A 23,488-nucleotide genomic window follows, 5' to 3' on the forward strand; every position below is an offset into this window, starting at 1 on the left:
ACAGACCCATAGAGGCTGGGGTCTATCACACCAGGCAAGACTCCAGGTGCAGGCTGTGTAAAGATGAGACAATCCAGCACATAACAGCAGGGTGCAAGATGCTAGCAGGCAGGGCATACATGGAACGCCATAACCAAGTGGCCGGCATAGTGTACAGGAACATCTGTGCCGAGTATAACCTGGAAGTCCCGAGGTCAAAATGGGAGACGCCCCGAAGGTGGTGGAGAACGACCGAGCTAAGATCCTGTGGGACTTCCAGATACAGACGGACAAAATGGTGGTGGCTAACCAACCGGACATAGTGGTGGTAGACAAACAGAAGAAGACGGCCGTAGTGATCGATGTAGCGGTTCCCAATGACAGCAACATCAGGAAGAAGGAACACGAGATGAAGCTGGTGAAGTGACCCCCAACTTGGCCATCAAACATCTGCTACATCACAGATTGGTGATAAGTGTGGGGCAGTAGGACTTGGGGATAAAATACTATTGCCTTCAGTACGATAGAGGTTTCTCACCAGTACTTCATCTTTTAGATACAGTCTTTTCCAATACAACCAGTAAGCTTTGGTGGTGGGGCTACAATCTACTAGATCAGCCGGGGGTGGCCGACCTACCCCTTTCTTGATCCATCCCCACATTGAGATTATGTCTGCATCAGTAACCATTAGCTGTTCTGGGTCCAGGCACTGAACAGACTATTGATGAGTGACTCAGTCACCCGGTGGATACTTGGGTTAGTCAAGGCATCATTGCTACTGCCAACATGGCTGTAGCTCAGGAGGTAGACCTATTAGCCAACCTACCAATCGATCCCTGTCTCCTCCAGTCTGCCTGCGAAACATCCTTGGGCAAGAAATTAACCACAAGTTGCTGAATGTGTGTGAATGTCAGATAGACTGCACTAAATACAAAGAACATAAAGAAGTGTTTGTGCAAATGTGTAAGAATGAGGCAACTTGTGTAAGTTGTGCTTTGAATGCTCAGAGTATAAAAGTGTTATATAAGAACCAGTCCATTTTCTAATTACCACCATCCCCTACGGGAACACGTCAGTCCTGGCATTAGGCATCCACGGGTACTGTCAGAGCCCTCTGCCCCCATTCTACATACCTCCCTCTACTTGCCATTCAAATAAAATCGAACTCAAATGGAGGGGTTATGATGGGATGGTCCACTTCCACTTCTAGGCTGCAGAAGTTGGGATCTGCAACCATATAGGAACATGAAGGACAACAGGATCTCCTGGAGAGGGCATCCGTTTTTGGTGGTTTTGGCAAGCCGGCCCTTTGGCTCCCTTAGCCTGGTCAACCAGTGGAGGCTGCTATTGGCAGTTCGAACAGTGAATTTATTACTTCTGGTAATACTGTCCGCTGCCTGCTCCCCCAGGAGTTTAAGGACTCAAAGTGTCAGTTATGTACTCGTTCTGATAACATCTCCTAAAAATAAACACTCCTAGTAGAAACTATCACAACTGCAAAATAAGACATTTTTTCGATGTTAGGGTTTGTGCAATTCGAGGTAAATTGTGTGAGTAATTTAAATACACTTACAAAGACATATGCCTGACGGCTTAGGGTTAGAACATGTAAGGCGTGCCTTTTGTAGTCTAACTTCTCTACATCGTGGTTTCAACATGGTGGACACAATGTGTCCCAGTGCACCACTCGTCGTCTTCTTCTTTGTGTTTATGAATTAAAATGTCGTTAAAATCAAAGAAATGAGGCATTTTTATTTAGACTTTCACACATTATTCTTTCTGTTACTCTAACTCATTACAGAATACAGGAAATGACTCAGAGTGGAGATAAAGTCACTTATTGCATCAAAAAAGCAGAAAAAAGACGAGTTACAGCTAAAAGTTTCAGCCTATTTTCTTTTCTTCATCGACAGCACAGGTGACCTCCACCGAAATAATTGATTGAATTTACAGCACAAAGAGCATTTCTGCCTCTGCTGATGAGAGTCAGTGTGGCTCACTCTTGTTATGAGGTTTAGGTAAAGACTAACCCGTGTAGATGAGGTGGAAGTGGTAATGGCAGTAGTGACTGTGGTGGCTGGGCTGCCAGTGAAGGTGCTGTAATCGGAGCCACCTGTGTAGTTTGACGCTTCACTCATGGTACTCATAGGACGCTCCTTCTTGTCACTGCTGCTTCCCTGTTCCGACGAAGACTTGGGAGCCGATCTGCCACGAGGCGAAACACAGAGAGAGAGACACAGACGGGGGATTCAGACATTTCACTTTAGAAGAATGTACAATATAGGGAGTGTCGTGACCCCTACCTACACTTACTATATTTTCAATTCAATTTTATTTATACAGCGCCAAATAACAACAGTCGTCTCAAGGCGCTATGAAACCCCTGTGACCACTGTTGCAGGTACTGAGCCTTTGAACTATGCTCTACCAGCATGCCGGCCTGGTTACAAAGTATCTGCTGACAAGGTCTCCTACCACATCTGGGTACAGGAGAGGTCCCAGAAGAGGTATTAAGCCACATTTTAGACATGCAAACCTACTTAAAGTAGGCCAAGTTATTGCAGAAGCAGCTAAAGCAGCCATTCCTAAATTTCATTTCAGCCCAGTTATCCTGACTTTTTTATTGTTCATCTCTAGTTTTGTTCCTTGGAGTGGAGAAAGTATCTTCTTTATCACAACTGTCGATGTCCCATTTCTGATACATAGCTAGTTTTTGGCAGGTAGAGGAGAAGGAGACAAAACATTCAAAGGTCTTTTTGTGCTTGTGAAGCATAGCTGCCGAAAACAAACTACACAAAACAGCAGACACACAGAGAGAGGAGGCAAAGGGAAAGGAATAAGAAATGTAGAGTTAAGTGACATGCAACAGAGGATAGTAGTGAAAAAGGACAGACAAATATAGAAATCAGTGATTCACACTGACACAACTCCTTATCCCCAACACTATAAAAATCTAAGCCACATAAGAATGGTTGATGACCTTTCCCAGCTAGAAATCACGTTTACTGCCGATTACAGACAGTTAAGTTTTATTCAAATGAAGTGTGAAGTACTTAGAATACTAGAAGGAATTGTTAGTTAATTGTTGTTAGTTTAATAGATTCTTAGGTGCAAGTGGTCTTTTCAAGTTGATGAGAACTTAAGATGACAGAAACGTTGCCCGTCAGAAACAATCAGTCTCCACAGGTTGAAGCCAGCCAATCAACTAACAGCACATTTCACCGAGCAGATCCCATCTTCACTCTCTTAATAACACGCTTACTTTGTTGGCACGATTAAACAGAGGAGGAGAACGAAGGACGAGTGGCTTGAATGAACACAAGAGGAGAGGGAGAATGAGGGTGATGGAAGCAGAGATAAAGAAAACTGGCGAGTGTGCGTGGGTGTGTTCAACTCACCTCTGTTATTTGCCTCCACATCCCCCCAATTTAAACAGCCAACTTAGCCTGTCAAATTGAACCAGCTCAAAGTTTTTTGCTGCAGAACGGTGGAGATAGTTACTGAGAGGAAAAGAAAGCTCAAGGTCTCTGAGTGCCAAGGTCAACAGAGCATAATAATAATAATAGCATTTATATAGCACTTTACAATTCCACTATTCATCCACACACTGGTGGAGGCAGCTACAGTTGCAGCCACAGCTGCCCTGGGGCAGACTGACAGAAGCGAGGCTGCCATATCGCGCCATCGGCCCCTCTGGCCAACACCAGTAGGCGGTAGGTGAAGTGTCTTGCCCAAGGACACAACGACCAAGACTGTCCGAGCCGGGGCTCAAACCGGCAAACTTCTGATTACAAGACGAACTCCCAACACTTGAGCCACGATCGCCCTAAGCAAAGCACATCAACTAAACTCTGTTTTCACACATAAGAACAAAGGAAGTCTCCGTGATTCCAGTCTCACAGTGTCTTCTTGGTATTCTTGCAGATCTGTGTTCTGTGGATTTCTACTGTTGATGCCACACACCACACAGTTTCTAATGGGTCCTGCTCAGTGAGTAGTGCTGGAACACTGCCAGACCCTTAAATAATGCTTAAGTCTCTGAAGACATAACTTTAGGGGTTTAAGCTCTATCCCTCAACACACAACACATCCTTTGCCATCTTTATCTCTCCTGAAAGCAACATTTACTGTCTCATACAAGTCTAACTAATCTTTTTAACTGTTTATATCACCTCCTTATCTATCTATTCTTAATGGAAATACTGCTCATCAGTTACAGTCTGTATCATTTACCATGCAAGTACTGTACTTTTGTCTTGATGCATGCTCAATCATCCAGGTAAGGAAGGGGAGAAACGTTTCCTCATCATCAGGTGACGTCTTCAGTCTCAGCTGACTGCAGGTTTCCAACCTTATAAACAGGACATTTGCACAATGACTGAAACCAGCAGCACTGAAGGAACACTGGGCTGGGAGCTCAGTTTATGATCATTAATATGCAAATTGTCATGACTGTTGATTAATGGCCGTGAGTCCCATTCTCAGAGATTTTTTGGAATGACTGAATTCAGAGCACTGTAAGATGGTGAGGATGTGGACATGTGGGTGAAAATGTTGTGTACTCACTCAAGCAGAGAAAAACATCCCTGCAAAAGGGTTGAGCTTTGCAGTGACGCCGAGACAAATCCCGCAAGTGTAACCGATCACAGCCACAGAAACAGCAATTCGAAACAACAACATTGCAGATGTGGAAGCAGAGCAGCTACAGACGAAAGTTTCAGCCTGTCTCAGCAATGCAAAGCCCCCAGCATCCAACATCAGCTTGGAGTAATGACAACAACATCATCCTCCTTCCAGCAGACGAGGGCAGGTGCACAGTTTTAACCAGAAATACTATCATGAGAATACTTCTGAGCCCCTGAAACGAGACCCAGGAAGTGGTTACAGGAAGTGGGTGATAGACTGTCTGAAGCAGTTAGAACAAGACCAGGCTGTTGACCGGACCTCATACCACAGGCTGTACCCAGGGGAAGCTACACCAAGGCTGTATGGTTTACCGAAAATACATAAACAGGGAGCACCTTTAAGACAGACTGTCTGCATGATCAACTCGGTCACCTGTAACATCTCCAAGTTTCTGGCTTCGATCCTCAACCCGCTGGTAGGCAGCTCTGAACACCACATCCAGAACACAACAGATTACAGGATGACACCAACCTCAGCAACAGGACCGCTGTCAGCATCGACCAAGTGTGTTTGAACTGTGTCTCATTCCACCTACTTCACATACAAGGGTCAGTTCTACAGGCAGAAACATGGGTGTGCCATGGGCTCCCCAGTTTCACCCATCGTGGCCAATTTGTACATGGAAGAAGTGGAAAAGAGGGCTTTGCTAAACACCCTGGAACACCACCAAGCCATTGGTTCAGGTATGTGGATGACACCTGGGTGAAAATCAAATCTCAGGACGTACCACATTTCATTAACTCGGTGGACCGACACATCAACTTCACCAGGGAGGATATGAAACGTGGCAGGTTAGCCTTCTTAGACTGTGACTTCAGCCATTCCCCAACTGTGAATGGTACTCGTGGTCATTTATCAATCGTCATGACAGTTTGCAAATTACTGATCATGAAAGTGACCTCACGGCCCATTGTTAATCAGTGCAGCCATTTCAGTCATTACGAAAATGTATGTAAACCTGCAGTCAGCTGTATGATGAGTGTTCAAAGTTACCCCAGCTTGAGCTGGTTTGAGTCAGATAATTATCCACACATGATAGCTACTTTGGTTTGGGCTCATAAACAGCATCAGGAGTTATTTTTTGCACTGCGACACAGCTGAGTAATTTGTCACTAGATTGTTGTGATGTTTCAAAATCACATCAGTGTTTTGATTTGCCTAAAAGATAACTTAAGGAGAACCAATGAAAACATTTTTCTTGCTTTTTGGCAAATACTATATTTACATTTACATACATTATAAATTTCTTTTACACAGCATAATATTATGATGTATAGCAAATTATTGTAATTATTATTAGAATGTGATTTCTCATCTATAAAGTGTGAGTTGCTGAAATGAGTACCAGAAAAAGTCTCAATGTGCCCAAATAGTGATCAGCTCAGTGAGGGATCACGGCCTGTGCTCGAAGCATGCCACTGCAATACTTTGTTGATATGTTGAGGTTTATAAGCAATGGCTTAACATTTAATAAAAAGACCCAGCAAATTAGGTATCTGGAATCAATTACTAATGCATTTGTGTTGGAAAAAGAAAAAAACAATGCAATTAAGTCTGTTATGGCCTCTTCTCATAATGATGGAATTGAATTGATATGATCAAGGCAACAGTTCAAACCTGAACAGAACTTAAAACAGAAGCAACAGTAATGAAACCCTACAGGGTGCATGTGTCAGCCAAGCAAAGTCATTATGAAACCATTAAAAAGTTTCCCAGGCTTCCAACTACGAGGTGTCTCAGCAGTCGACACATACAATCAACCCATCTGTGCACAGCTGAAGACAACCTGCTCGACCAAATTTACACAGATAGTCAAGAACTCTTTTTGTACCAAAGGCAGGGCTGTGACATTACTGCTTGAGTATAATATTAAACTGCTTGGTGGAAGCTCACAAGAAGCTCATCTGGGGGCAGGTTATAATACTCCAAACTTGACTAGCACTCAGAGGTTTAGGCAAAGACGTGATACGTGGACGAGCCAACACAGGATGAATTTGCAAGAATTTTCAGGAGGATGAAGCTCCTTAATCTGAAGCTCTTCTATCCTTTTATAACATGGTAGTTACCAAACAAACAAAAAACAGACATAATGTTTTGGCTGAGAGCTCATTTTGAAAAATGCACTATTTCAGTAGAAAACTGCACCACGTATAACAGGCAGGTAACAGGGCAGGTTCACTATATCACAAACTGAGTTTCCTCAACTTCAGCAACAAGAGCGTGTGCGTTTCCACAGACTCACAATCTACACAATCACTGAAAGCAAGTAAGAGTTTTACATTGTATTAAATATTATACAGCATTATTTCAACTTTAACTTTCTCAGCTGTAGGAGACACAAATCATAACAAATATGAATCGTGTGTGTGTTAGCACAACGTTAATATCTGCATGAGGCAGAAACAGGAGAAAACGATTTCTCAGAGGATTTAAAGAAAGCTGGAGAGAAAAACAAAGCCAGGTGATGGACATGCATCGGTGTGGGTTACTCTTTCTGAGAGCAGTGCAAAGAGCCAGTCAACATAAATGTAAAGACATTACTTTTTGTGTCAGCATAGTTGACTTTAACCAGTTAGATTGCCCTAAATGTAAAGACCAAAGGAGAACGATTAACTGCTGTGTTATTGGGAAGATTAACAAGGTCGCAGAGCTTTGTGCTTGCTCATTGGCTGCTTTGACAACCTGTTATCTTCTGTTTAGCTGCACGTCTGCTGACTCTGGTTTTAACGCGACCTGTCCTGCAATTTGTTTGTATGAAGAATTTTTTAAAGGCACGTTTGACAAATCCTTATCTTTTTTTTATCTTTTTAAAATCTTTTTTCCTTGTAAATCCAAAACTTTATGCTGTTTCTTTGTTAGGACGAAGGTACGAATGTCTGACAGTTGGTCAGAACTACAGCCAATTATCCAGCACAGAAGGCAGACTGTGGCACACTTTGAAGGATGTGCACACTGTACAAAGATGAAAGTGACTTATAATAACGACACAGTATTAAGCATTAGTCAATGTTAGTCCTCCATAGTACATCATTTATAAACATGAATATAAATGCGTTAGTCTTGATTATAAGCCCACATATAACATGTTTAATGACAAAATTGTTAGTCTGTCATTATAATTTTAAATGTATTTATATAATATAAATATTATCTATATATTATATCAAAATCCTTTTTTTTAATATTTTATATTTTTATGTAATTTTTAACAATTTCTAAAAGTATTCCATCAAGTAAAAGTTATTAGGACCTGTTCATCATTTAAAAAGTCAAAGTAAATGATGAACAGTGTATTTAAATGTATACAGATTATGAAATGAGATACTTATAAATGTGTTAATGCTTATTTCTTACAAAGTTACAAAGCTTTGACCAATGAAAGGTCTGCAGGACACTGAGATGCAAATAAGTCTCAGCTTGCAAAAAGAGATACATAACCTACAAATACTTATTACAAGATTTATGATGTGCAGATTGTAATAAAGGATGCAACATAAGACAGTTAACGTATGCAGAACACTGAAATGCACCAGAGGTGAAGTTTGTAAAAAGGTTTAAGGCAGGAGGAGCTGCTCGTAGCAGCCGGAGCCACGGGGTAACTGGTTTGTGATTGGGACTAATCCTCGTTTCTTTTACCACCATGATCCCTGGGAGCTGCCAGACCACAGGCTTAGAGCACTTCAATACATAAAGGGCTCCACCACTTCCTGCGGGGGGGCATTTTCTTTATTTAAACGAGCTTTTGTATTTAACTCAATATTTGAATTCAGAGTCTAGTGTTTTTGATTTTCTTCTTTGGTGTTTAGTTGACTAACAAACTGGATTGTACTGGTTGTGACTGTGTTGAGTCATAGTGGTCTGATCAGCCATTATATATAAGCCCTTGTTGGTTTGTCGAGTCCACATTTTGTTTGCCTGAGTTCAGTCCTCAGTGCTCGACATTTATCCTTTTTGTAAATATCACTCTTTGGGTTAAATAAAGGAAAACCCTCTTTTAATATTTATGGGACTCCTCCTGCTTTTCACCTCGGTCCATCACACAAACCACGAAATAACCCATGAAGAAGGTTATCCCAAACAATAGTGCTTCACAAACAAAGAATCCATCATGTTAAGAGTTTAGGATGTATTTAGTTCCTAAAGCTTGGCTGTCCTCTGGTGTAGTCAGTCAGCTAGTGTTAGCGTTAATGTTAACACTAACAAATATAAGCTAGCATCAAAGTAAAGAAAGCTACAATTCATAAAATCCAAATTCAGTTTATTACAACAAAAAATGATACATTAACTATTGAATTTTGCTCCTGTGAAATAAAATGATTTGCTGGTGATTTACACGCATAGTTTACTGTACAACAGGAACGTGCTGAGCATAGCCTAAGCTGTTATTGAGCGTTTAAAATGTGCTCTGAAGTAGCAGCAAAAGGTTTTAGAGCAACAAGGCTGAAAGAGAAGCTGAAGCCAAAGCAGCTCGTCCACTGACATGAGGGCTCATTACCTGGTGACAGCCTCTACAGGTTTCTCAGGGTGGACAAACTTTCCACAATTCACACTACAAACAGAACAGGAAGGGAGACAGAATCACATTAAATTAAAGCGGTAACTCAACAATGAAACCCAATTATGCAATATTTAATAGTTATAGTCAAACAAACAAACAAAAGATGTTTGTTCTCCAGAACATCAGATTTGACTTTGATCAGTCCCACAATCATCCAGAGCCTCCTGTTAGCCCCACACAGCCTGATTCTTTCAGATTCTCATCATGCCTTTTATATCGTTTGTACAATGAAACAAGTGAATAGTTACGGACAGACAGAGGAACTAAAAAGACAAATGTGTCAAACAGGGTCAGAGCTTAAAAACTCATCTAAACTCGTTAGGATGATGAAAATGTGAAACTATTAGCAAAACATCAGAGAAAGATGTGAGCTGAACGCGACAGGACAGGCGAAAACTCGAAGCACCGATAAAAGCAAGAACTGCAGAGGTGTGTGGTACATCCTAATGAGAATGATTATGTTGCCACAGATTAGCATCAGTAATGAAAGAAAGGGAGAAGCAGCCTATCTGATAAGGGGCACAGATGGAGGCGGGGCAGAGGAAGTGACCTTCGTAACAGAGAATTAAAAAAGGAGAGACAGAAAGAGAGAAAGGGACTCAGACCAGATCGACCCTGATGACCATGCTTCCCTTGGAGGCGCGCTGTACACCGTGTGGTATGAAGCCTCTCGCTACCAGGTGCCCTGACTGCTACATATATCACTTTGGAGCATCTTTTGTTGGAGGGATGACAGACCCAGGAGCTGCTTTCTCTGAGTTGTGGTTGAATGCCAGGGTGATCTGGACTTTAACTGCTGCAGGTACCCTGACTGCACCTGAAACCACAGCATGCAGGAGACGGATAGACCATGTGTATTACTGGGCCACGGATTCCTGTTTCCAAGGAGATGGAGCGGACATGCAGCAGCATTGAAGACCAGGGATGGAGGACAAGGTCAGGGAAATGCCACCACCCTGGGACTATGCTAAGACCCCCTGCAGCAACGCGGGACGAGCTGGGGGACATGGCACTGAGTCTGAGCTCATGCTCCTCTAACATCATAGATGTCTCGATTTTGTGTCTGGAGACGTGATTCAACTTTGACCTTTCATAGGGATGGCAAAGTTTAAACTCCGTTTTAAAATCAAGTATGTGGGGAAAAGAATGACAGGGTGTGGCTGCACATCACATGACTTTACTTAAGGAACGTTACAGGATGTCTAGACAGTGAGAGAAGAGGCGGGTGGAGACTAAGCACTTGGCAGAGACATTATTGGTCAACACGTTCTCACTCCCAAAGCGTAACATTTCATGCTAGATGACAAATCGTCAATATATTACGCTCGGGGCACCCAACACGCCCCTAGATTACGAGATCAGAAAAATTAGGAAACATGAGAATCGTTTGGAACGGATCTACACGTTTCCAGCTTCTTGCAGCTTTTCCCAACTGTCAGCAGATTTATAGTCCTGCTGTATTCCCGAAGGATCGAATTTTCAAGGAATCCTGCCTTCTTGTTAGATTATTTTCCTCAGCACGGGACACAGAGATGAAGGCGACGGTGGCCAGGGCGTGCTCAGTCTCTACTCCAATCTCTCTCCTCCCCGAGATGAGATCGACGTCAGCGTTAGAGTAGGTTAATTAGTTATTTTGTGACTGTTATTATCATTTGAGTATTAACCCATTTTAGAGTAAATAGCTCTTATAGTTCAACCCTTTAAATTTAACAGAGCCCTGAGGCCCCTAAAATTAACCCTGGTACAACAAGTGCACCAATCTAGAGGGCTGTCATGAACGTGGCTTATAGAGGCTGGGCCTGCAAAGGTGAAGTGGGAACAGAAGTGGGAGACTCCCTCACTCATGTAGGCTCCATCTGAACTCTGCATTGCCTTCTGGGTCATACTCACAGGATCAGAGATCAGAGTTTTTAAAGAGAGATGGCCTAGACTTCCTGTATTGTGGTCCTGGGCTCTGCTGATGGAAAGAAGAGTCGTGATGGGGACATGTGCTTGCAAACAGTTTTTAAGGAGGGAGATTAAAAAGAGAAGACACTGAACACCAAACTGAAACCAGGAAATCATTTGGAAATATTAAAGAAACAAAGTGTTTGTCAGCCTGGCTACAGAGCTGAAGAGAAACCTGGGGTTGTTCTTATTTTCTTCAATCAGTGATGAATAGTAAGATGTTCTGGCTTTGCGGAGGGCTTTCTTATAAAGCAGCAAACTATTTCTCCAGGCTAAATGATGATCCTCTAAATTTGTGACACGCCATTTCCTCTCCAGCTTACGAGTCATCTGCTTTAGGCTACGTGTTTGAGAATTATACCACGGAGTCAGGTACTTCTGATTAGAGACCTTCGTTTTCACAGGAGCTACAGTATCCAGAGTCGTACGTAGTGAGGAGGTGAAATTATTAACAAGATGATCGACCTCTGTTGGAGCAGCGTTCAGATAGCTGCTCTGCTCTGTGTTGGTACAGGGCATTGAAGATGATAACAGTGGGTGGATTATATTCTTAAACTTAGTTACAGCACTTTCAGAAAGACGTCTACTGTGATAAAGTCTCCACTGCTGTGTAATCAATTATTGTAAATGTAAATGTTATCAGGAAATGATCAGACAGCAGAGGGTTTTCAGGAAACACTGTTAAATGTTCAGTTTCTATGCCATATGTTAAAACAAGATCTAGAGTGTGATTAAAGTGGTGGGTGGGTTCTTTTACATTTTGAGAGAAGCCAGTTGAGTCTAATAACAGACTAAATGCCATGTTGAGGCTGTCATTTTTAGCATCTACATGGATGTTAAAATCACCCACAATAATTATTTTATCTGAGCTGAGAATCAGATAAAAAGTCTGAGAAATCAGAGAGAAACTCTGTGTAAGGCCCAGGTGGACCAAAGATGATAACAAGACTGGTTTCTGAGTTTACAGCTGGGGTGGACGAGGCTAAGCTTCAGGCTTTCAAATGAATTAAAAGTCTGTCTGGGTCTTTGGTTGATTAAGAAGTTGCACTTTTCTGTTGCGCTGTTGTGTCTGGTCACTTTGCACACCTGCACTTCATGTGTTGATTGTTTTACGTAGCACGATGGCGTTGGAGGAACGCTGTCTCACTTCACTGTGTGCTGCACAGGCCGGGAATGACTTGGAGAGGAAAATTGCTGCCTCAGCTTTTATTCTTGGTGAACTTGCTCCTCCATCTCTATACACTCACACATACATGTGTGACACATGCACACTTACACATTCCTACTCTTTACACATCCTGTACTTTGTGTGTCTCAGCAATCAATTAAACTGCACTTCCAAAAAAACTTCCATTACAGAGGTTACATTTTCTCATTCATCACACTGACTGATTCATGCTTGATTATATTTGATTAGAATTATTCATGATGAACTTTGCTGTTGTCAAGGAGCTCATCTCGACCGGAGAGCCAAACTAAGCATCCAGCCTTTTGTGGCTGTGGCAGCACAGAGTGTTTGGCAAAGTGCACAAAAGGAACATTAGATCCACAAAAGCCAGGAGTCATAACTGTACAGGTCACATCAGCAAACTTACTTGGACTGAACTTAAAAGGAGGAATATTTCACTTTCATCATCATCATCATCAGTGCGGAACAAGGTGAAAGTCTCATTAGCAGTTTAACACCTTTCGTTCCCTCTTTCTCACCTCCGCTGTTTTCAGCAGGTTTAAAAATACACATTCTGTGCACCTAATTAACATAACTTTATAACACACACACACAAACAGACACACACACACACACAGACACACATGATCTCTTCAGTACTCCTTAACTGCTACCTTGACTCAGGAGATAATTGGGAAGGAAGAAGAAGAGAGTGAGAAAAGGAGCGAGAGAGATCCTGCCAAAGTGAACTTAGAAGTAACGTGTGTGTGTGTGTGTGTGTGTGTGTGTGTCTGTGTGTGTGTGTGTGTGTGTGTGTGTCAGCTGCACAAGAACAGAGGAAAAAGCTCCATCCCTAAATTTAATTTCAGCTCAGTTATCCTGATTTTTTTATTGTTAATCTCTAGTTTTGTTCGTTGGAGAGGAGAAAGTCACTTCTTTATTACGACTGTCTATGTTGCTATTTTATGATTCTGAAGCAAAGCTGGCAAAAACAAACAGAATTGCACACACACAGGCAACAGCAAAGGAAATCAGACATGTGGATCTAAGTGACATGCAACAGTAAAACCTCGTAAACACGGAGGGCTGGAAACTGGATAGAAATCAGTGATTCATGCATTTGAGACTAAGAAGCCAAGACGGTGCAAGTGTGAGAATCCTGCACAGAACAGTCCATCACAGTCATCTACAGCAGCCGGTACCAGTCTGTCTGCCTTGGACCTCACATACACAGGACGGGTCGCCTGGGTCAACTGTTCATGTGTTTGCTCCTGTATTAGCACTTTGGTGACAGCAGGAAGGAGAAACTACCTTTTAACAGGAAGAAACAAAGACACACTGCAGTTGTAAACTATCATTTTAACAAAGTATGCATCCATAACTAGTGTTTTCATTGTCTGAGTGGAGAAGCCGCCCTGTTGTGTTGTGTCCCTCACTTCAGTCAATAAAGCCACTTTTTCACCTACTCGAGTCCAGTTTGGTTGTTTCCTTCACAGCTGAGTCCCACCTCAACGTGCATGGCAGCGTGCCTTAAAGTCTGCGACACAAACACATCGATGACGTGGAGGCAGTCGTAAACCTGCTGCTTGGTCTATGGCGTTTGGTCAGACACGGGGAACGCAGTTTTCGTTTTTGTGCAGCCATGTCTCGGGTTTCAACAGCGGCGGTTTTGATTTTTGTGATGGAATCGCTCTTATGACACCACTGACTGGGCAGTTGGTGGCATGCAGCCTGCTGACGTCACGTTTTGGCTTGGAACCCCGGCAGCTGAAAAGAAATACCTGGTACTGGGTAATATCACCTGATGGAAAGCCTTAAACACCGAGCTGAGTCAAGTCTTTATATTTTCAAAACCATTTTTATTCCTACAAAGGTCACACCGTGCATTCACAGTCGGTCACATCTGCACATCTATAACAGCTGCACCCGTTCCTAACAGTTTCCTTTGACCTTTGAAATCAGCACAGAAATCAGTTGCATTTAATGCTGCGTGTACATGTGACAGTGCAGAGAAACTTACTGTTCATTAACCACAAAGATGCAGTTGTCTTGTGAGGGGAACCCAGACACCGGGTGCTTACAGGTCACCTTTCGCTCATTGTGGCTGCAGAGAGAGAAAAGGCAAAGACAGGAAAACAAAGTGAGTGAATTCATATAAAATGATTTCGATCTAAACCTTCAGACCGAGTGGTGACCTGTCCACGGGTACCCTGACCTACCCATCACAGCAAGGAGAGGCTTTAAATCTAATGTGGACTTAAAGACATGCAGTCACAAATCAAACTTATCAGCCATCGTTTTATTGATGTATCACGAGAAAAGGAAAACAGTTCTCTGCACACACTGACATGCAGAACAACAGCACCACACTTATTTACACATCTGGAACAGTGTGTGATGCTAAACATCAGCATGATGTCTCGATGCATGCTCCGTCATGCAGGTACGTAGATCCCAAAGGTTGGTTCGGTTCATCTGGATGTTCTCAGTGGGAGAACCGTTCCATCATCATCATCATCAGGTGACTTCTTCAGTCTCAGCTGACTGCAGGTGTCCAACATTATAAACAGGACATTTGCACAATGCTACCTTCTCTGATCAAATGCAAATTGTCATGACTATTAAACAACAACCACTGATCAGAGCTGCATTAGAAAATACAAAATGAGATGATAATATATCATCCTGTCGCTGCTGCAGTTATGTTGACCTCGCAACAACCAGTTATTTAAGATAAGTTACTTTAACGTCTCAGTTGTAATTTCTGAGTGATGTTAAGACATTAAAAGTTTCTTCATGGCAAAGTTATTTGAACCATTTATTTAAGTGCTTAAACTCACATTTTGTAGCATTTCCCCTGGAGACCAATAAAGTGTTCTGACTCTGATTTAAGATTCATTTCTGCTGGAAGCACCATCAGGTTAAAGTGAACCAGAACTTTGTTCTTTGTAAGACCCTTCAGTTAGTGAAGAATCTAAAATACTCTTAGTTTACTTGCAGAGAGTTGATGTTTGCTGCAGCTTGGTGTCACTGCCAGCTACCAGCGTGGAGTCCTGCTGTGGAGCTTCATCACTTAGCTGACAGGTCTGGTCAGCACCACAGAAGATAAGTGAGCATAAACACAGTGTGTGTAACTGACAGGCCATTTGAAATAGTTCATATACAGAGGACATCTTACTAACATGGTTAGAACCCGCCTCTTTGGACCGTGGGCACTTGTACTACAGTCGACAGTGCAGGAGCAGCAGCTGGAGAGCGTCGTGGTAATACTATACACATGCTAACCAAGCCTACCTCAGACATCAGCGAGAGACAAAAACGAAGCCGTCAGGTGCCGAGGAAACAGGACACACTGATGAGAAGGCTACTGGAACAAGACAGCATCAGTGGGCAAGAGAAACAGGGCGCTGCTGGAATGCTACAACGCAGGTCACCCAGTGGAAGGGGTCACGTGGACAGGATGAGGGACCTCTCGAATCTTCGATACCCAGGATCCAGACTGATGGTGAAACATCTAGTGGTGCAGTGTTTCAACACAGGAAGAAGGAACTGCTCTCACGGCGAGAGACTGACGAGGTACAACACGAATGCTACGGAGCCAGGATGATCTCTGTGTGCTGTGAAGTACCGTCTCTGCTGAAGTCAGCTTATTTTATTAGAAATAATGAAGCCGGTGGTTCATTCATTTCATTTTGTTTATAAAGTGCTGAATCACAGCAACACTTGCCTCCAAGCAATTTATACTGTAAGGTAAAAAACCTACAATAATAACAACAACAGGGAGACCAACAGGGCCACAAACCTCCTCATCAGCGTTATATTCCTGCTGCCTTACAACTCTGGTGTAAACCCCACTGAGTCACAGTCACTGCAGGTGTGGACAAGCACACCTGCAGTGACTGTGACTCAGTGGGGTTTACACTAACCCCACTGAGCTAACAGTGCTAACCACCGCACCATTGTACTGGCCCCATAATGTGTATTTATTATCTCACTCTTATTGCCTGTTCTTATTGTTCTGATCTTCAACGTCATGCTGCTCTGTTGTCTGTTACTTGCCACTTGGGGATAAATAAAGTCTTTCTGATTCTGATCATTCTCTCGTCTGACCTTTGACTGAAACAACAACAAACAGACAAACCTTCAAGATCTGCCATCACTGAGTACGTCCCAATTCACAGGTCAAATATGTGCAGTTTAATTGTACTGGGCTGTAATTTGGTGGACAACAGGTGAAAGTCACTGTCACTTGGAAACAAATTTACACAGTTTACATGTTGTTGGAAACACTCTTAAAGGAAGTAAACAAGTCAACAAAATGCAGCTAATCCCAGCCCAGGACCGCCGTCAAATCAGCCGTCATTGGTGAGCTGTGAAGTCAGTCGCCGTTGAACTTCACCAGGTAAGAAAAAGACGAGTGGTGAGGCTGCAGGGCTCGTTTCTACCTGTTCATGTCGCTACAGTAGAATCACTGCGACGGTCGCTTTGCAGAGTCTTTGTGCTGCAGGGTGTGTCTGTGTGTGTGTGTGTGTGTGTGTGTGTGTGTGTGTGTCTGTGTCTCTGTGTGTGTGTGTCTGTGTCTCTGTGTGTGTGTGTGTCTGTGTGTCTGTGTGTGTGTGTGTCTGTGTGTCTGTGTGTGTCTGTGTGTGTGTGTGTGTGTGTGTCTGTGTGTCTGTGTGTGTGTGTGTGTCTGTGTGTGTGTGTCTCTGTGTGTCTGTGTGTGTGTGTCTGTGTGTGTGTCTGTGTGTGTGTGTCTGTGTCTCTGTGTGTCTGTGTGTGTGTGTCTCTGTGTGTGTGTGTGTCTGTCTCTGTGTGTGTGTGTCTGTGTGTGTGTGTCTGTCTGTGTCTCTGTGTGTGTCTGTGTGTGTGTGTGTCTGTCTGTGTCTCTGTGTGTGTCTGTGTGTGTGTGTGTCTGTGTGTGTGTGTGTGTCTGTGTGTCTGTGTCTCTGTGTGTGTGTGTGTGTGTGTGTGTCTGTGTGTGTGTCTGTGTGTGTCTGTGTCTCTGTGTGTGTGTGTGTGTGTGTGTCTCTGTGTGTGTGTGTGTGTGTGTGTGTCTCTGTGTGTGTGTGTCTGTCTGTGTCTCTGTGTGTGTGTGTGTCTGTGTGTCTGTGTCTCTGTGTGTGTGTGTGTGTGTGTGTGTCTGTGTGTGTGTCTGTGTGTGTCTGTGTCTCTGTGTGTGTGTGTGTGTGTGTCTCTGTGTGTGTGTGTGTGTGTGTGTGTCTCTGTGTGTGTGTGTCTGTCTGTGTCTCTGTGTGTGTGTGTGTCTGTGTGTGTGTGTGTGTGTGTGTGCGTGCCCTCATTAGGACAGGGGTCTGTGTTGGTAGCCGATAGGTTTATACTGTTAAATGGTAACAATGAGACTGTATTTCAGGTGATTCTGCAGAGGAAGATGAAAGTAATGTTATGAGTAGAATAATGTATGATTTTCTCTTTGGAGTAATTAAGTAATTACTTAAAAAACACACAGGAGTAATTAAGTAATTAAGTAATTACTCCAAAGAGTAATTACTTAATTACTTTTGAGTAAGAGTAATGTACTGTATTACTTTTAAAGGAAGTGTTCTGTGGAAAGTGTAAAACATTTATTTTTTCGAGTAATGACCCCACACTGGTCACAGCACAAAGAGAAACAGACATCTGACTGCACAACATGCAACTCATTTGCACCAGTGTAACGTTGTTGCTATGCTGCTTAGTGATGGTGGTAACGCTCAGGACAGAGCGAGTGAGAACCCAACGACAATCGATAAGTAATATCGATAATGGAGCGGGAATCGCTACATTTGGATCCGTTCCTATTAGAGAGTAAACAAGAGATTTTCATCACAGCCACTGAAAGATGATTATGAGGCAATTTCCAGCATTTCATTCCTCAATCTCTATTCTCCAAGAGGGAGATAATAGAAATAAAAATAACATAAACAGGGACAAATTGTAGCATTATATAGAATCTTTAAGTACAGTGATAATATTCCAGTTAACACAAAAACAGCCACACTGGAGGGGTTTCACTTTACTGGGCTGGTGTGGAACATTTATGGGGCCGAGAAAGAATCCGGTATCACCAGTTATGTTTTTTTATTATGGTTTAAGACTATAACAGTAGCAGTTACAGTCACTGCTGGATGCTCTGCTTTTTAAGGAGACTGAAGTCTTTACTTGGAGACCAATTTAAATCCAGTTAGTACACACAACCACCGCCGTTTCCCAGTTCAACAATTAAAGCAGAGAGTTGACTGATCTGATTCATTAGACAGTGATATACAGGTGTTTACAGCTGTAAACTGTCTGTGCGATAAATGACTTTGCATATGGGGCAAACTTTTCAAGCCACTTTGTTTTTTTGTAAAGCCACGGTATGTCACAATGCTGCAGAGTTTGTTGTGATAACAAATTGTATTGTAATTGGCCTTAAACACTACAAAATTTCCCACAATTCTTCTGTTTGCCGCTGGTAGACTGTATGCGCGATCGGCTCAGAGAATCTAATGGAACTGGGAAGCGTATTTACACACTGAAAAAAAGGGTTAGGTGAGCAATATTTGAACTCTTTAAAAGAAAATGGAAGAAAACGAGCTCATCAGGATGAAACAAACACACAACCTGCACCAACTGAAGATGCGTTTGACAAGAAAGGTAACAAGTACAACAGCGAGTGGGAAAAGCACTTTCCATGGCTGATTCACGGTGTAAGGCACAGCTGTTATTTTGTCTGTACCGATCAGACGCACTGAACAAAAAACACCACATTTCATGTTTGTACTACAAAACTACCTTTGTAGCAGCTGTGCTATAAGCTAACAAAGTTAACGTACTGTTGGTTAGGCGCCATCTAAAAATTTCCTGCACATGTCAAAACGTATTATGAGTCACTTCCCATCATCAAAACTTTCTTATGATAGAAAAACAAACAAACAAGGTTTTGTCCTGTCACAGTGAAGTGATTTACTAGAGTGTACTGACTTTGCAAAATGAGCTAGTGTTGGTAGCATCTACTATTCCACAACCATAAACATGCTGTTAACTTCAGCATTGGCTTAGCTAAAAGCTACCTGCTGTGATTGGAGCACCAACATCATTCTCCTCTGACTGACTTCATTGCCATGGTTATGCAGCTTTAACTTAGTTTATATGAGCTTCTTCAAAATGTGAGACGGGGCTGACGGACACTTATCAACACAACTTCTATAGTGTAACAGCCTCCTGTTGGAAACCATCCAACCATGTTCCACTAGTGTGCAGGAGTCAGAGGAAGACAGGAACACTGGAAATGTGGAATTTTCAATTTTTCTTTTTCAAAAAGGTCCAATGAAATACAACAACGTGGGATAAGCCATTAGCCCATTATTCTCCCATCATCATCAACAAACAGTGTTGGGGAGTAATGGAGTACATGTACCGGCGTTACGTGTTTAAAATACAAAATATGAGTAACTGTATTCCATTACAGTTACCGAAAGGTGGTATTCAGAATACAGTTACTTTATTGAAATAAATGGATTACACTGCAGTCTTTTACTGTTTCATATGTTCGGCTATGCCCTCTCTATTTTTGGTAACCCAAACAAAACATGCATTAAGAGGCTCTAATGCCTGGGTCTCAATCTCGCGGCCCATGTCACCCCTACTTGCCGCCATAATGACGTGAAGAAATATTTTTAAAAATTATTATTCGATTTAATATGAAGGCAACAGGCAGAGTGTTACAGGCATCGCCCTAAAGAATGTAGCCTCATGGGCAGTGTAGCCCGTGCTGTAGCCCAGCTGTAAGTAAGCTATTAAGACTCGACTGTGTTCGTGTTTTCCTCTGAAACAATAAGCTCCGTTGGAGCAGCCTTTCAATGCCTCTCTCTGTCTCTCGCTAGCAAAGTCGACCCAGACAACAAAGTAAAGCTAGTTTTCAGCTACTAGCCCGACACGAACCCGACGTATTAGCCAGAGGTTCCTTTACTACGGTTCAGAGCCGCGGACCTGTTTTATATACGCGCAGAATAGTTTCTATACAAGATCGCTGCAAAAAGTGCAGCCTTACCTAATGTCCACCTACTGTTACTCATTTATATTAAGATTTAAACATCTTGCTGGTGTTGGTGTGGAGAGTAACCTTCAGTAATGAATCACACAGCAATAGGACATTCATGTAGTTGTAAAAAGCATGGTAATATAATAGGTAATCCAAAGTATTCAGAATAGTTACTGTCATTGAGTAATGTAACAGAATACGTTACAAAATACATTTTGGGGCATGTAATCTGTAATCTGTAGTGGAATACATTTTAAAAGTAACCTTCCCAACACTGTCAACCCAACAGCAGATGACAGGATCTCTTTTCGATCAGCAGTCCCCAGCCTTTTTTGTGCCACGGCCTTGTCGTGGATAAATACAACAAAATAAAACCAGTTAAAGAAGATTTATTCATAACAAACAAGAAAAGATCCAGGGAAACAGAGTTTATGATAAAAACCTGAAAACTATGAATTTCAACTCTCGCGTCCTGGTACCAAACGACTCACGGACCAGTACCGGCCCGTGGCCCGGGGGTCGGGGACCGCTGTTTTAGAAGAACGGCCTTCATCCCTCCAGCTGAGTTCCAGAAACTAGATGCTCAGGAAAACTAAACTTTTTTGATTTAGTAATGTTCAGCTTCTTCATTAAGATGCTTTTCATTTTTTCCTTTAATCTGATGGATTACGCAATTTTTTTTTATTGCTTATAGAAAAAAAACAAAACACTTTTTTTTAAATGTTCTAATGCAAACACAATGAAATGGATATACCAAGATGAGCAAATAGGAAATAAATAAATGTTTCATTTTTAGAAACAACAATAGTTTTAGACAGTTCACTTGCTGTAAGATAAATTCTACATTTTAAATCCTTTACATCTAACGTGCACCGTAACAAAAAATAAGGCAGTGCCTAAAGATGAAAATAATATCTGGCTTTGTTTCACACTGATGAATATCCGACACATCCACAGCAAGACTGTGACAACTGGTCCAGTTACTAACATTAGCTGCTCTTATTAACATCACCCAGCTGACAGAGCAGCTGTGAGCTATGATACAACAACTCTTTCTCTTTGGCTTGTAATCTGAAAGAAAGCCTTGCATTTGAATCTGTGCTGCCCACGAAGAATGTCTCAGCATATGCCACTCTCCATGGCTGATTTCATCATGTCTGTGTAACAGGGCTCACTCCACACCTAGCCAAAAATAAATAAATAAATAAAAATAAATCCAAAATACACCCAAACCCAAAAACAACAGCAATAGCGTCTACAGCGCGTTGACTCACCAGAGGAACAGTATCAGGAGTTAAGGTGACAGGGAGAGCAGGAGGAGGACGTCTTCCTTTTTCATGAGCTTCGTTTTGGGTGAAGGCTGTAGCGATGCTTGTGTTGCTAAACAGCCCTCCCTTTCTCTCTCTCTCTCTGCCTGTTCTACTGCTATTCAGACAGATGTGTTCATGTGAAGTGGCAACTCGTGATGCAGAAACGAAAAACAAAACAAATATGTAGCAGCTATAAAACCTGCCATTTATATCAACAACTGAGCTAATGGCAACAAAAGTTTAATAAATGATCAGAATAATATCGTCATTTATCAAACGTCAATCTTTGAAGTGTTTTTTTTTCATCATATTTGACTGTTTTTTCTATTCTAGCGAATTTGCAGACATTGCTCTTTTCCCAGTTATTCCCTGAAATAAAAACTGTCCAGTGTTGCCCAGATGGCAGCCAAGTCACCACAAGTCAACCAGGCTTTTTTAAGCCCTGTTTCCCACTGACTAATTCTCTCAGCGAAATCAACACCACCTTTAATTTTATATTCCCTTAATTTTGTATCCACTCAGCTTGCTGCTTGTACGTTGGGAGTTTTTCCAAGTGGGCGAGTGGTTTGTTCCTTGTGCCTTTGGGAACAGGTCTTGACTGTCATCTGCATGACAGTTCAGGGTACCCAGCCTTCTTGGAAACCCTAGGTGGGGCGCTCAAGGGTTCTCCACCTGGAGACTCTGTTGTTCCACTAGGGGACGTGTCAATGTATCCCATTTAGAATCAGAATGACTTTATTTATCCCCAAGGAGCAATTAAGATACAACAGAGCAGCATGACGTTGAAGATAAGAACAGGGCATAAACAGGCGATAAGAGTGAGATAGAATATACGCAGTTTTAAAATTAAAGTGACTGAATAGGTGAATAAAAAACTGAGTAAAAGTGAGTAAAGTGTCGGCAGTATAAAAAGAGTGGAGTTTATGTTTCTGGTGTGGGAAATGTTCTTATCAGCTGGAGTTAAAAAGCAGAGTGGCTTAGGGGACAAAGGTGGCTCTCCTCCTCTCAGTCCTGCAGGAAATCCAGCGGAGGCGCCGCCCAGAGGGGAGCCATTGAAATGCGGGGTGAAGAATGTGAGCGGGGTCGGCAATGACAGTGAGACCCGGAGGAAGGGCCTGCCTGATCTGGACTGTGCGGTGTTCTGTCACTGGACTTCTGTGCAAACCACAGTTTGTGAAAAAGTCCACGAGTGCACGAGGCACCAGGAGGTCACAGGTCGATGATTGATTTTGTAATCTTTTCATCAGATCTGCAGCTGAATATTCTGGACAGTCTGAGCTGTCAGCCTATTACCACCCGCTGGCGAGTTGGATAAGGTTGCGAGGAAGAATGCTGACACACCTAAACTTGTACTGAGGGTGCACTGGCAATGCCTGGCAGAGGCCCCCGGTCCATGAGATCCACCTCTGGCAGAGCTTCAACAGCATACCGAAGGAGTCTGGGGACACCGAGTCCAAATGGCCCAAAGTTTAGCACCTCTGTTGCTGAGGCTGCTGCATTGAGCTGTGACTGCAAGGTGGTAAACCCCGAACAACATGGTGGAAACGAGAGGTTTCCACCATCTTGAAGGAGTCCTATTGGGCTTGGTTAGCCTGCAGGACTTCAGTGGCAGCCAAAGGTATGGAGTACCACCAGGCCAAGCGGAATGCGACTTCGGCAATTGCTGATGCAAAAACCCAGGTGTGGGAGGACTTTGGTGAGGCCAGGGTGGTCTGAAATGGGTCTGGAGGGTGTGTCCCTACTATAGGGGCATCACATCCCACAGCCTCCCTGGGAAAGTCTATGCTGGAAAGAAGTCTTTTCGCTGAACCTTGGAT

General features: G+C 42.7%; 1 protein-coding gene across 8 annotated transcripts in view; it reads right to left on the bottom strand.

The window, feature by feature from the left end:
- Positions 1 to 23,488, bottom strand: part of LOC146368932 (pleckstrin homology domain-containing family A member 5-like) — a 156,816-nt gene that overhangs the window by 63,995 nt on the left and 69,333 nt on the right. For 6 of the 8 annotated variants that reach the window (XM_084909252.1, XM_084909250.1, XM_084909254.1 and 3 more), the window contains exons 4-6: positions 14,359 to 14,442; positions 9,161 to 9,214; positions 2,010 to 2,184 (exon numbers count right to left, since the gene is read on the bottom strand). In XM_084909252.1, the coding sequence (XP_084765378.1) occupies positions 2,010 to 2,184; positions 9,161 to 9,214; positions 14,359 to 14,442 (313 nt within the window). Of the gene's footprint in view, positions 1 to 2,009; positions 2,185 to 9,160; positions 9,215 to 14,358; positions 14,443 to 21,635; positions 21,906 to 23,488 lie in introns of those variants that run through there. The other 2 variants (XM_084909255.1, XM_084909251.1) reach the window with 2 other exon arrangements.

Source organism: Perissodus microlepis, chromosome 17 (assembly GCF_051167445.1).
Source record: "Perissodus microlepis isolate ML-2025 ecotype Zambia chromosome 17, ASM5116744v1, whole genome shotgun sequence".
Lineage (NCBI taxonomy): Eukaryota > Metazoa > Chordata > Actinopteri > Cichliformes > Cichlidae > Perissodus > Perissodus microlepis.